The sequence below is a fragment of the Equus quagga genome, chromosome 10 (genome assembly GCF_021613505.1).
Source record: "Equus quagga isolate Etosha38 chromosome 10, UCLA_HA_Equagga_1.0, whole genome shotgun sequence".
Classification (NCBI taxonomy): domain Eukaryota; kingdom Metazoa; phylum Chordata; class Mammalia; order Perissodactyla; family Equidae; genus Equus; species Equus quagga.
The window spans coordinates 48063620-48077265 of record NC_060276.1 but is presented as its reverse complement, the minus strand read 5'-3'; the positions used below and the strand labels follow the sequence as shown (position 1 = coordinate 48077265).

At 35.1% G+C, this 13646-nt stretch overlaps 1 protein-coding gene across 1 annotated transcript; it reads right to left on the bottom strand.

The window, feature by feature from the left end:
• Nucleotides 1–1412: 1412 nt before the first annotated feature.
• On the bottom strand, nucleotides 1413–1691 carry LOC124245289 (60S ribosomal protein L37a-like). Its single transcript, XM_046672546.1, has one exon. The coding sequence runs from the start codon at nucleotides 1689–1691 to the stop codon at nucleotides 1413–1415; it is 279 nt and encodes a 92-aa protein (XP_046528502.1).
• Nucleotides 1692–13646: the final 11955 nt, after the last annotated feature.

Below are 13646 nucleotides of genomic sequence, written 5' to 3'. Positions count from 1 at the left end.
AGCCTACATTTTTATGCCGGGACACACTTGAAAAAATTAGGTTTAATAACACCTCCGTAGTTCCAAGTAAACTCATGGCCAAGATACTGTAAGACCTAACATATAAACCAAAGGAAATGTCTTTTCCTGGCAAAGCCAAAATTGAGCTCTTTCTTCACTTTCTTCATTACAATTTTGAGCATTGTTGATGTAGAGAAGGAACGGATTTAGCATTACAATAAAACCTTTCTGAATCTGAGTAATTGCTGGGTTGGACCATTTTGGATTTCTAAAGAAATGTGATTATTACAATGTGCCCTCAGAAAATGGAATTGTTTGAGATTGAATTTAAAGTGTATGCAGGATAATGTGGAACGCTTGGAGGAAGCATCATCTCATGAATTTACCTAAAAAGCGAAGCACCTCTTTATATAAGGGGATTTAACGAAATGAGATCTCTTTAGGTCTTCTTCAAAGTAAATACTTTTCGTATTTAAGTGAGATGTTAGAGAGGGTTTGAATTATAAGGCTACAAAGCAGGGTAGTTTAGTAAACCAAAGTTTCAGAGAAGCAGTCATTGTATACATAAATTTGCTTTGTATTTCAAGTTCATATAACAATTTAAGTTAGCTCTTTATAGTGTTTACAAATACAGGTCTTACTGTAATGAATAGATAAAACTTATACGTGATAAAAAGGCATCTGCTTTCAGGCTATTTTTTAGTAATAGGCAAAGTATTTTAAACCATTTCTTCTTTTGAATTGGTTAAACATGTTCTGTAATATTGTATAATATTTTAATGGGTTCAATAAACGCTTTTTTAAAAATTCCTCAAAGTAACTTCATTTTTTATTAGTGTGACCATTTGTATCAACCTGAATAATTCAATCCTATGAATCCTTGTGTGCAAAGTGAAAAATGGAGAATGGTGTAGATATTTAAAACATCTGTTCTGAAATTCGAATTGTTTCATATTTTCTCTGAAGATGCTGATACAATGTGTGGTCAGACAAGATGCCAAAAGTTAAGAGGCAGTATACATCATCCTACCCTTTATAAACATTTTTTAAAAATATTAACTGTGGTTTAAGAACAAAATTTTGCACAATTTGAACCAATGCATCTCAAAGTCAAACTGGCAGAAACAGGCTTATAAAAAAGCTAAGACACATACCTAACCTGTAAAGCTAATATTCTTATATATCATTTGAAGACTGAAAAAAAAATACTGAACTATGATAACCCATCTATCTCAGCACGCTTTTCCAATAAAAATTAGAACCATTTCCAAGTCTTTTTTGAGAAAGCAAAATTAATGCAATGCAAATCAGAACATCTACAATTAATAAAATTAACAACAAACCAAAGCAATCTTGTTACATAAATTAACCCATTTATTATAGGCCTAGCAACGTTTCACATGATGGAGCTTCTACTGGTCTTTCAATTCCTTCAGTCTTCGGATGGCAGACTTCACTGTGATGGCAGAACTGGTGTTGTAGGTCCAGACACGCCCGGCTACTGTTTTTATGCAGGAACCACAGTGCCAGATCCCCACAGCTCGCCTCTTCATCTTGGTTTTCCCACAGAAGGAGCAAGTTTGCTTGGCGTGCTGGCTGATTTCAATCTTCTTCACCATTTTCCTGAAGGAGGCACCATAAAGTGGCCCATGTTTACTGACGATTTTGACCTTCTTGGTGCGTTTGGCCATGTCCCCACAAACTAGGTTTGAGCCCAGGAGCGCAGTAAACTCTTAATGAGAGACAACGGGGCATGGTGATTAAGAGTATCAGTTCTAGAGTCAGATATGCTGCTAGGGTTCAAATTCTGGTTCTATTTCTTACTGTGTAATATTAGAAAAATTACGTAACTTCTTTTTGCTTCTGTTTGTTCATCTGATATATGGACCTTACCTCATAAGGTTGCTGTGACAATGAGTTAATTCACGTGAAGTTCTTAAAACAGCTCCTGGCACATAGTGAGTGTTCAATAAATGTTACTGGCTATTATCCATTTATGTGGAGCAAACAATCACTTCAGCACAAGTCAGAGCATGCAGTGTCACAGGAAGACCATGTTAACTGAGTTTTTCTGTATGCTATAAAACTTAAGGAAATTGATTCATTCATTCTCGAGACATAAGATCTGCACAGAGAAGCACACGCATAGCGCTATAACCTACATTCACATCCAGAGCCAAATATTTCCAGAGCATTACTGATGCTTGTGCTTTACATGTATTGTCTCATTTAATTGTAACAATATCCCATATGAGGTAGTCACAACCATTATCTCATTGTACAGATAAAGAAACTGAGGTTCAGGGAAGTTAATTGAAAATTGCCCAAGGTCACACATAATAAATGACAGAGCTAGAAATTTAAACACAACAGTCTGACTCCAGAGGCTGTCCTATTGGCCACTTGGGTTTTTTTTTGTTTTGTTTTTGAGGAAGATTAGCCCTGAGCTAACTACTGCCAGTCCTCCTCATTTTGCTGAGGAAGATCGGCCCTGAGCTAACATCGTGCCCATCTTCCTCTACTTTATACGTGGGACACCTACCACAGCATGGCGTGCCAAGTGGTGCCATGTCCGCACCCAGGATCCGAACCGGCGAACCCCAGGCCGCCGAGAAGCAGAACATGTGAACTTAACCGCTGCGCCACTGGGTCGGCCCCTGCCACTTGGCTTTAAAAGTAGCTATCATCGTTATTATTAGTATGTCTTCATACTATATACTGAAACATTAAATAGTCATTGTTCTGGTTGCTATTTCTCTGCCTTCTAACTCTTAGTGACTTGCCAACATGAATCACAGTTCTGTTCAGTAATGAAGGCTTAAGCAATTTCATTACATACTGTTAAAATATAAATCTATCTAGGCATCCCATTAAAATCAACTCTGTCAGAGCATGATGTGCACTTCCTGGAAGTCAATACTGAGCTGTAGTTGAGAAATTTTACTCCCCAATCCAATTCATTTTCTTAGCCAGAATTGTCAGTAGAAGCTACCAAATTTTCAATAGATTATTCAACCACAAAAATATTTAACTGTGACTTTTTGTTCTCTTCCTTAAGTGTCTTGTCTTAGGGATGGTTAGTTGTTTGAAATAGTTTTGCTAGTAGATCTACATTATAAATGTAAGCACATTATTTGTTGAAAACAGAAATTACTCCTTCAGTATTCCTCTTCAAAGCCTCCCCTCTATAGTTTTCTTTCTTTTTTTTTTGGTTCACAGATCGATCATTTTCCTAGTAACCCTAATCTAAATCCTCAGAATCATTTTATTTCTCTCTTTTACCATCTACAGCCAATTAGTTGTCAGATCCTATAGTTTCTACTACCTTAGAATTTCTCAAATGTATCCCCTTCTTTCCATTCCCACTGCAACCACTCTGTTTCACGTGTTCTTTACCTCTTGACTGGACTATTGCCTTAGCTTGCCTACTGGCCCCTTCACTGGAGTCTGTCTTTGTCAATTGACTTTACCCGTTACTTGTACATTAATTGTCCCAAAGTATACTTTGAAAACTTTTATCCATTTTTATAAACAAAACAAACATTTTCAATGGCTTCCCATATCCTTCCCAATCATTATACGCTTCTAACTCTGGCATTCGAAATCTAGTACAAAGTTGTCCCAGTGTATTTTCAATAATCTATTCCTACAAAACTTTACACACAATGTTACTGACCATTCTTCAGGGTTCCACTCCTCCAAGTTTTTTCCTCTGTGTGAAACATCCCTCTCTATTTCTACATGTCAACTGCCAATGCATTCTTCAAAATTCATCTAAAATGAAACTTCCACCACGAAATTTCTCTATTCCCCTAATTGGATATGATTTCTCCATCTTCTAAATCTTAATAGTACATTGTATGTATAGAGTTTATGGTATTCATTATATTTTGTGAGAATTATTTTTATCTTTACATTCCTTTCACAAAGTGTTCAAGAAATATTTGTTGAATTAAATGTCTCAAACATTATGCAAAGATGACCAACTTATTATAAACAGCAATTTGTACAAATTATACAGAGACAATTTAGTAGCACTTTAATGTTTACTTTTGTCTGGTTATACAAACATTAATATTCTTCCTTTCTTTTTTTTTCGGTGAGGAAGATTGGCCCTGAGCTAACATCTGTGCCAATCTTCCTCTATTTTTGTACGTGGAACACCGTCACAGCATGGCTTGATGAGTGGTATGTAGGTCTGCTCCCTGGATCCGAACCCACGAACCCCAGGCCACCAAAGCAGAGCATGCAAACTTAACCACTGTGCCACTGGGCTAGCCTCCAAACATTTATATTCTTTTAAAGAATTAAACTATGAAGTTTATAAGCTACAATGGTGACAATGTCTTTTATAATGTCATAAGCATACGTGTAAGTATAGTGCAAATTTAATTAATATGCATCAAGAAACACCAATCAATGCCATCTGATTTAGAGCTTGGTAAATTTTTAATATCTCTTTTCCCAAAGGCTTAATTGTGGCATTTCCTTCCAATAAAAAAAAAATGCAAGTTTATGACAAAATGTGAAAGGATGGTAATTAAAATGTAAGAAATACAGTTCACTTTATTATGGGATGCTCTGAAAGACAAAAAAGTAGCAGGCAAAAAAAGATTTTAAAAAAGAAATCCACTATTTAGTATTAGGGAAAATTCTAGAAATCTAAATAACATATTGTGTTGATCATATGAGAATTCCAGGCTGTTAACCTTTATCACTATGCTACCCTCTTCAGTATTTACTTGACAATATGTTTCCTGCTCAGAAGAGTCCATGAATTAAATCCGTAAGCTCTGTCTACTAATTATTTTTGCTGTTTGGATATAATGAGAGCTAGGCAAGTGCTCCAGAATCACATCTAAGTTGCCTTCCCCGCAACGGCGATCACTAGGCTCTCCCTAGGAACAAAAACAGACTAAGTTTGATTGGCTTTTCAAGCTGTGCCTAATGACCGGTCTCTTGTCTGAAAATTTTTCAGTGGTTATACATTCCTGACCAAGGCCAAAGAGGTCCAGAGAAGTATATTTCATGCTATTTAAAGAAAACATGAATTTTAATCAGAAACAGGAACACCAGCAACACTGCAAGGATGATATTGCAGCAATTCTGCATAGAAGATGTTCAGCTGCAGACTTCAAAGGCTATTTCAAGAAGAAAAATACAATGAAATTTTTGAAAATAAATAAATAAGAGCCGAAGAAGTCCACTAAAAATCTATCTCAGGATGCGATCTTAACCAGAGACCTTATTTAGTACATAAATATAACCGCTATTATGTTGCTTTTTCTTAAAGAAATGAACTCTTGGCTTCTCCTGAAGGTCATATGGGCGAAGAAGATCTTTTTAATTTTTAATTTGGCTGCAAATCAAAAACTCATTCACGAGGAAATATAATTGACAACTAAACTGGTGTGGTTCTATTTGTGAACTTCATTGCTCTCTGGTTCTATTGAAGAATTCTTTCACTTTAATATTCTCTCTTAAGAGGATAGTTGTAAAATTGAAGCAAGTCAACCCATCTGGGACTAGTGATATAAACTGAAGAGAATACCGTTTTAGGACCCAGTTGTACACCGTAGAATCCCATAATACTCAGAAGTTGTTGCAGAATAAGCAATGTCCTCTGGATGTGCACAGAAGTCATATGGAATATGGCAAAGCAAGCTACAGATTCATTTATTAAGTGTACAGTTTAGGGGAGAACGGCACTAAACATTTTTATGCTGTTTAAATCATTGGATTTTCCACCAGTCCTACCTAAGGGCTTTAGAGATGGTGATTAAGTTTAGAGTATATCAAAGCAAAATAACTTACCTCAACTTCATCTACTTTGAGGGGGTAACAAAAGCTAAAAAGAATAATGCATATAAATGACTATTTTTATTAATCAAACATAACATTCTTATATATGAACTTATAGCCTTATTCGGCTTGAAAAAAATACTGTAGAAAAAAATGAATTCATTTTTTTTCTATCTGAGCACATCATAAAATAATAAAGAACTCATTTATTTTTTTAAAAGAAAATACCTAATCTTCGTGTCACAAAATTTCCAGAGATATCATCTCATATTTAGTTCACTTACAGGTAAACAGTATCCACATAGGCTTTGGACAATAATAAATTTGAATATATTTTTATGCTCATTTATCTGTACTAAAATTCTATTAACAGTGCCAAATTTAGAGAAATGTAAGATTAGCTTCAGTTTGAACTGATCTACTCCTGATAGTCCTGTTTAAAGAAAATATTTAATTGAGATCACCAAATTAATCAACCACTGACCATGAGGATAAGAGTCTCATATTTATTTGTCTTCATTTTTATAAGAAGATGAAATGGTTTAACTAGCTCATTTAATTCAAAATCCTCTGCACAGAATTAAAAAATTTGTTTGCTTATATTTATTTAGAGCAGGAGACACATACAAATGAAATATTACATATGTACAATTTTATCCTCTTTGTGTTTACTTAAAAACAATTTACCAAAATCATGACAGATCAGTTTATGTTCTCCAATTAATCTTATCTATCTCTAGCATATTTCGAATATCTCTTTTAGCTTACAGAGTTACCACAAACATCTCTGTTTGTGTGCAATGCCTGCATTAGACAAATAAAAAAAAATGTTGTCATGTCTTTCAAATATAAAAATAATCCCACTGGAAATAATTTGAGTTTGTTGAATAACAGGCTAAGGGTCTCAATAGATGGGGAAGAGAAGGAAGAAAATTACAAGTGGAAAGAATTACAAATAAAATTGTAATAGAAATTTATGGCACGCCATGGTTTCATTCATCTCTGGGTCTTTGACTGGAACACTTGCCCTGCCTACCCCATTTCCCACCCCCGTTCCCTTTGCCTGATGTGCTCTTGCTCATCCTCAGGTCTCAGTCTGAAAGCCACTTGTTGGGAAGCTTTGGCCCTATCATTTGGTCCTGTGGATGTTAAGATTCCACTGTTCATGCTCTTTGCCTTAAGAAACATAATCTATAAATATTCATAGTGAATATTACTGGGAGTATTAATCAATGCAAAATAAAATTGACAAGAGCTAAAATAGTTACATTTGTATAGTAAAATTTATTATCGAATGTAAACTGAAGCTAAAACTTCAAATATTGATTCATGAACGTGGTAGAAATCACGACTGAATACCACCAACAAAGGCTAAAACTGCACATGGTTTAATTGCACTATATAAACAATGTACCAAAGCATTGACATGGCTAAATGGTGTTTATGCTTTAAATTACTTTCCTATTGAAAATTCATGCATGTGGAACTAATTTTGATTAAAGTTGTAAGACTTATAGACCTGAAGTCAAAATATCCATTTGTCAAAACAGTATAGTCTAAATGTCTATTCAATTGAAACATGATAGGATCAAACCTTTTATATCTTCACCTCTTCGTTCCCATAATAGCTTTTATTGTCCTATGATAGAATTCATCATATGATACTGCAATTGCTTCTCTGTATACCATATCCCAGTAAGCTTTTTGAAGGGAGGGGCAAGGTCATCTTTTTTCCCCACTGTATCTTCAGCATTCTAACAAAGTAGTTGGCACATACCAAGCACGCAGTAAATATTTTCTAAGTGAATGACAGAATGAACGAATTAAAGGAAAGCTCAGGGAATACTTGTAGCAAGACAAAAATTCAAAAGAGGTCAAGTTTAACGGATATAGTGTATATAGGAGTAGAGAGGCGAGTGGAAGGGAGGAGTGGAGCAGGAAACAAGATTGGCAAGGGGATTGGAAACAGCGTGGTGGGGCTGGAATATCATTCTCAGGAGTTTGGACATAATTTTGAATGCATTAAGGAACTATCAAATTTGATTTTTGTTTCTTAAGAAGAGAGAAAATGTTCAAAGGCATTATAAGATGGATTACCAAACTATGTCCTCTGGGCTAAATGCAGCCCACTGGCTTTTATAAATAACCTTTTCTTGGCACACAGCCATGCTCACGTGTTTTTGTGTTGTCTATCGCTGCTTTGGCACCTCAAAGGCAGAGGTGAGCAGTTGCAACTGAGACTGTGTGGCCCACAAGCCTAAAATATTTACTCTCTGGCCCTCTATAGAAAAAGTGTCAACTCTTTTTCTGTAGGTCATCCCTTCCAAAACAAATAATCGAAGAGAAAAGACAGGTACATATCCTGAAAGATTGATCCTGTAATTGATTCAGTCTTAAAGTGATATTTGACTGGTCTTTTAATAATAAAAGTTTTCATAAAGGTAGGCTATCATAATCTGGGACTTCAGTGACAGATATATCTGTGTGCTGGTGTTCAATATTTTATAGTTTCCTCCATTTGTTTTTTTACTTTACCTACTTTGTTACATTTTTACTTTATTTCGGTTGCATTTATTTTTATATGGTTTTGGTCCTGTTTGTGATTGTGAACTTTTTATCTTCTATTTAACTTTCCTTTGTTTCCGGAAAGAAAATAGAAAGTTCACAGTCTTTGTGCAGTGATCTTATATCTGGCCAAAATGTTGAATCTTATTAATTATGATAGATGTTAGTTAATTCTCTTGAAATTTCTAGGTAAAAGATCATACTGTCTGCAAATAGTGACAGTCTCGTCCTTTCTTTTCCTGTCTTTATATTTGGCTTTTCTTTTTTTAGCGTATAGACTTAAATTTACCAGAGGAAAAGAAAGATTGGGAAAAGTGGATTGTTTCAACACAATAAGCTGGAAAAATGTTTAAAAAATAGGAGAATAAGTTAAAAAGTAATTATTAATAAAAGTTAAGAAATTAAAATTTTAACTGTAACCTTTAAGTTTAGATATGCCTTTCCATTCATTTTCAAATATATTGTTATTTCCATCAGGATTTACTCTTTAACTCTTGAAGTACTTAGATATGTGTGCATTCATGTGCATGTGAGTGTGTGTGCATGTGCGTGTTTAATTTACGGATGCATAGCTCATATTTGACTCTTTTTGTTATTGATATCTAAGTTTATTTCATTATGATCAGCAATTTTATAATGTTTATTAGCACATTTCACTTAAAAATGTGTATAGGTGTGGGATTTTAAAATGTAATTTATTGTGCTTGGAACTCAGTAGTTTCTTCCTTTAGTTCTGAAAAATTCCTGGCCATTATTTCTTCAAATGGGTGCCATTTTCATTCTTATTATTCTTCCCTGTTATATTTCCTTTTATATATATATTAAAACATATGGAGCTGGTCTTCACATCTCTATCTATATTACGTATTTTCAATCTTCCGTTTTTTTTTCTGCAACATTAAGGAGAATTCCTCTGTATGATATTACAGCTCATTTTATTTATTTATTTTTGGCCCTTCGGATATCTTTTGTCTCTTATTTAGCTCATGTATTGATATCTTTAATTCAATTTTTTCCAAGGTCTCTAATGGCTTTGGTTTGCTTTCATAGCCATTTGTTTTTGCTTCGAAGATTTACTCCTTCATTTTGATGGGGATATTAAGTTCACTAATTTTAAGGATCAAGTTTGCCATTTGTTGAGTTTAGTGACTCTGTTTCATAGGGTTAGTTTTCCTCAGATGTTTGTCGTTAGATTTTGGATTCCTTTTCTGCGACATAATCCTCTCGTACATGTTCTGGGCTATGTTGGTATTTTAATGACTGTATTGTTTTCCATAGTAGTTGTAGTGACGATGCCTGTATAGCACCCACCACACTTCCTTCTGTTATGGAGGGCTCACAGTGCCTGCTCCACAGAGATTTTACCTTTTACTTTCAAGTATGGAAATATTTTTATTGATTTTTTATGAAATATGATTATTTTTTGGTTTTCACGTGAAAGAAGGATGGCAGGTTTCAGCATGCCCCATTCTGCCATCTTGAAACTGGATGTCTTCAATTCTCCATTTCTTTTTATTTTTTTTTGAGTAAGATTAGCCCTGAGGTAACATCTGCCACCAATCCTCCTCTTTTTACTGAGGAAGACTGGTCCTGAGCTAACATCTGTGCCCATCTTCCTCTATTTTATACGTGGGACGCCTACAACAGCATGGTTTGCCAAGTGGTGCCGTGTCCGCGCCGGGGATCTGAACCAGTGAACCCCGGGACGCCAAAGCGGAACGTGCAAACTTAACCGCTGCACCACCAGGCCGGCCCCTTTATTTCAGTTTTGATAGGATCTCATATCCAACATGAGAAGATATTTTTTTTGTTTGTACAGAGAACATTAATCACTATCTTCAAACTCAGGTAGGCAAGAAATACACCTTTATTTTTTTATAATTGAATGTAATCCATTTTTAATTATCCATTTCCCTGGATGATCATAATTTAACCTCAGTCGAGCTTTTAAAATTCTCTCCACTTTTTTCTTTCAGTTATGTGTAAGCTCTATGGAACTCGTATTTTGACAAGATATATAGGGGAAATTCTTTGCTATCATCTCTCCATGTTGGCACCTGTTGAAACATCCAATATCACTATGAGAACATACAGGTCATAGCTGCATTCTCTGAAATTCTTCACCTTAAGGCTTCATCAGATCTGGTAGCTCTCTGCACCACAACTGTGCTGCTCTCAGGGCTGTTTCTTGTCACATTTTGGCGTAAGATATTCTAAGACTGTCTTAGGTTATTCTCCCTAAAACAGAGGTCACTCACTGACAGAGTGTGAGTCACATCTAATCCATAAACCTATTTGTTTGGCTCTTATTCCATTTTAACAATTGAGACATTTGACATCAGAAATCAGATTTCAGGCTTATTTTATAAAGTTCCAAGAGGAGGCAATAAGGAGTGCATATTCTCGTCTAACAACAGCTGACTGAATCTGAGTAGTTACTTCTACTTTAGAAGGAACATGTGCTTTAAATTTAACGTGCTTTTACCACACTTTTGTGTCTTCGGCAAGCTCACCTCACACATTTGTGTTACCCAACACGTCCCTGTATGCATTTGGTTTTGTGAACGCTGGTCCAGATCCACAATGCTGATGTACATTACTTGTCTTATACAATGTAAATCATATGGAACCTTGGTGTTTTGTCACCTCTTCAGAATTTAGCTGAGAATAGTTGCATATATTTCCTCTTCTCTTGAACTCCATAAATCTATGTGGAGTTTTGATCAATTATCTTCCATCCTGATCCAAAATTAGTCTGGGGGAATACCAAGGGACAAAGCTCCATCCCAAAGATCACCTTGTGTCTTTCCCTCTGAACTTTACCCTATTTCTGTAGCCTCAGAAATCTTTTCCGATATGGACAGAAAAATAGTAGATTAGCAATCAATCATTTGTGGTTTGAATTCTACTAGAGTCTAAAATTTTAAAACTCAAAAACTTGAGCATTGCCTCTTTTTTTTCTCCTTTATTCATTCCTGCTGTGCCATTTCCTTCCCTGAGGCAGTGAAGGTAGTCCACCTGAGAAGCAGCAGAATTAGAGAGGAAAACAATTAGGTAATGTTAGTACTTCAAGAATGCTAACCTGCCACGATTACACAACAAACAACAGACCGTTAAAAAAATGATCATTTATTACTATAAAAGCCTGCTTTGCAACATCTGAGAAAAATGCAGCAGCGGCACACAGATATAATCAAATCTAAATTGAATTCAACCACTAATACTAGACTGCAACACAAGAAATAAATCAAATTATAGGGACTCAAAGTACAGAAGTGCAACTTAATTTTGAACTCCTTTGACTTTATGTGATAAGGACTACGAGAGGACTACTTGGATTTCAAGAGGCCAGAGAAAAGATTTTCTGTTTCATGTTAGAAGAGTGGTCTAAATAGGTAGTGAACTTGGATATCAGTCCATCTTTCATACTTAGAAAGACTCTTGAGCAATTGATTAAAAAAATCAATGTACAAACACCTAGAGGATTTCAAGTTGTTAAGAGGCAGACAAAATGGATTTATTTTCAAAGTCAAACCATGCTAAAGAGGACTATTGTTCTTTGTCCTTTGATATAGGTAAATGACACTGCAAGTTTATTTCTGAAGTACGTTCAACACGCAGGCATACAGTATGGTAGCAACAACAGCAGTCACTATGTGGAACACCTGAATGTGATTTCTGACAGTGTTACTTTGCAAGAATGCAGATACGACTTTTTGACAAAATTTGGGGGAACACTTCAACTCTTATTTTATATCAGATAAATCAATAATGGTTAAGCTTTATGATGCTTCTATCTAGTGTCATAGGAAAGCAATAAAGATGGACAAAAAAAGAATTTCCCAGCAATGAGCGTTGGTAAAACTACAAAAAGCAGACACTAGAATCACTCTATTGGATAGTGTTTCAATAACGGGATCCTGATTTTTGAAAAGTAGGGAATGGAATATAGAAGACAATTTATTTAGTCTTATTTCACTCCCATAAGTCTCAAAAAATGACGAGGCATGGGACGTAACAATGGCATAAGAAAAGAAATATGAAAAATTGCAGGATCTCTCCCTGCTTGCATTAGGTAAATATAAAGACTAATGGTGCAGAGTATTCCCCTCCTCTCTTTCACCCTACCACATGACCCTTCTTTACTCCAAATGGAACCACGATATGTGTAATAGGTTGATGATCAAACTTAGCAAAATGTATGAACGAGGTGGTTTGCTTGACAGTCTCCATGCATCATTTCTTTTCTTTTTCTTCTCATTCTTCTTGCCCAAGTTCACTAGCCTGTGTTGGAGAAAAGCGTATGCTAAAATTATTTAGAGTGAAAAATTAGTGGCTCCCTATTTTTGCCTATCTAAGGATATCAGCATTTTAATAGAGGACCTTAGAAAGATGAAATCTGATTGGAGAGACATTCATGGGCTAGGTATCCTCTTACGTCCTGCAACATGAGAAAGTGTGTACTGTTGATGAAAAAGCATTTTGACATCATTCCCTGCACTTCCATTTCTGCCATATCTCAAAATACACATTCGCTGTTCTCAGCTATAATCTAAAGGAAAGATAAAAGGCAGTCTAGGTTTCAAGACACAGTTAATAAACCACCTAAATATTTAAATCCAATGATGTAAATATTATGCAGTCATGGTAAATTAACCATTTTCAAAATATTTCAGGTCATGGGAAATATTAATAATATTATATATGAAAATGTAGGCTACAAAAGTATATTCAGTAAAACTTCAATTTTAGTAAAACGTAATTAAAATTAATTTGCACGTGCAAATATAAAGGCTGGACTGAAATATAGCAATATGTTAGTGGTGCTTAACAGTGCAATTCTGTGATTGCACCAGAAAATGGGAGTGGAAAGCTGCAAGAGAGATAGTACTCTTAACCATGTTTCTTTTATTCATGGAGACAATAATGGAGTTTCCTTTTATTCCATAAATTGATGAATGTTACCTTTTCAATATACCATAGCTTATGTCACTTTAGTAGATATAGGCTAGTATTTTTGTCCTTGGTATCAAATAGCAGAATCCAAAAACTTACCAGGTTTGCAATATTTTTCTTAAAAATTATTCATATCATATTTTCCTCACGAAAAGGTAGTGTGTGTCTATTTTAGAAAATTTGGGGAGAGCAGAAAAGTGCCCAGAAAATCACCTGCAATTCTATCACCTGAGGATGACATTGTTAGCATTTAGTGCATTTGTATCCTGTCCTTGATCTATGCGTGTCAATCATATATACAGTTGCATTTATGTGTGTCTGTG

Excerpts from the sequence above, each read along its gene's own strand:
- LOC124245289 (XM_046672546.1), bottom strand. The coding sequence starts at position 1,691 with ATGGCCAAACGCACCAAGAAGGTCAAAATCGTCAGTAAACATGGGCCA.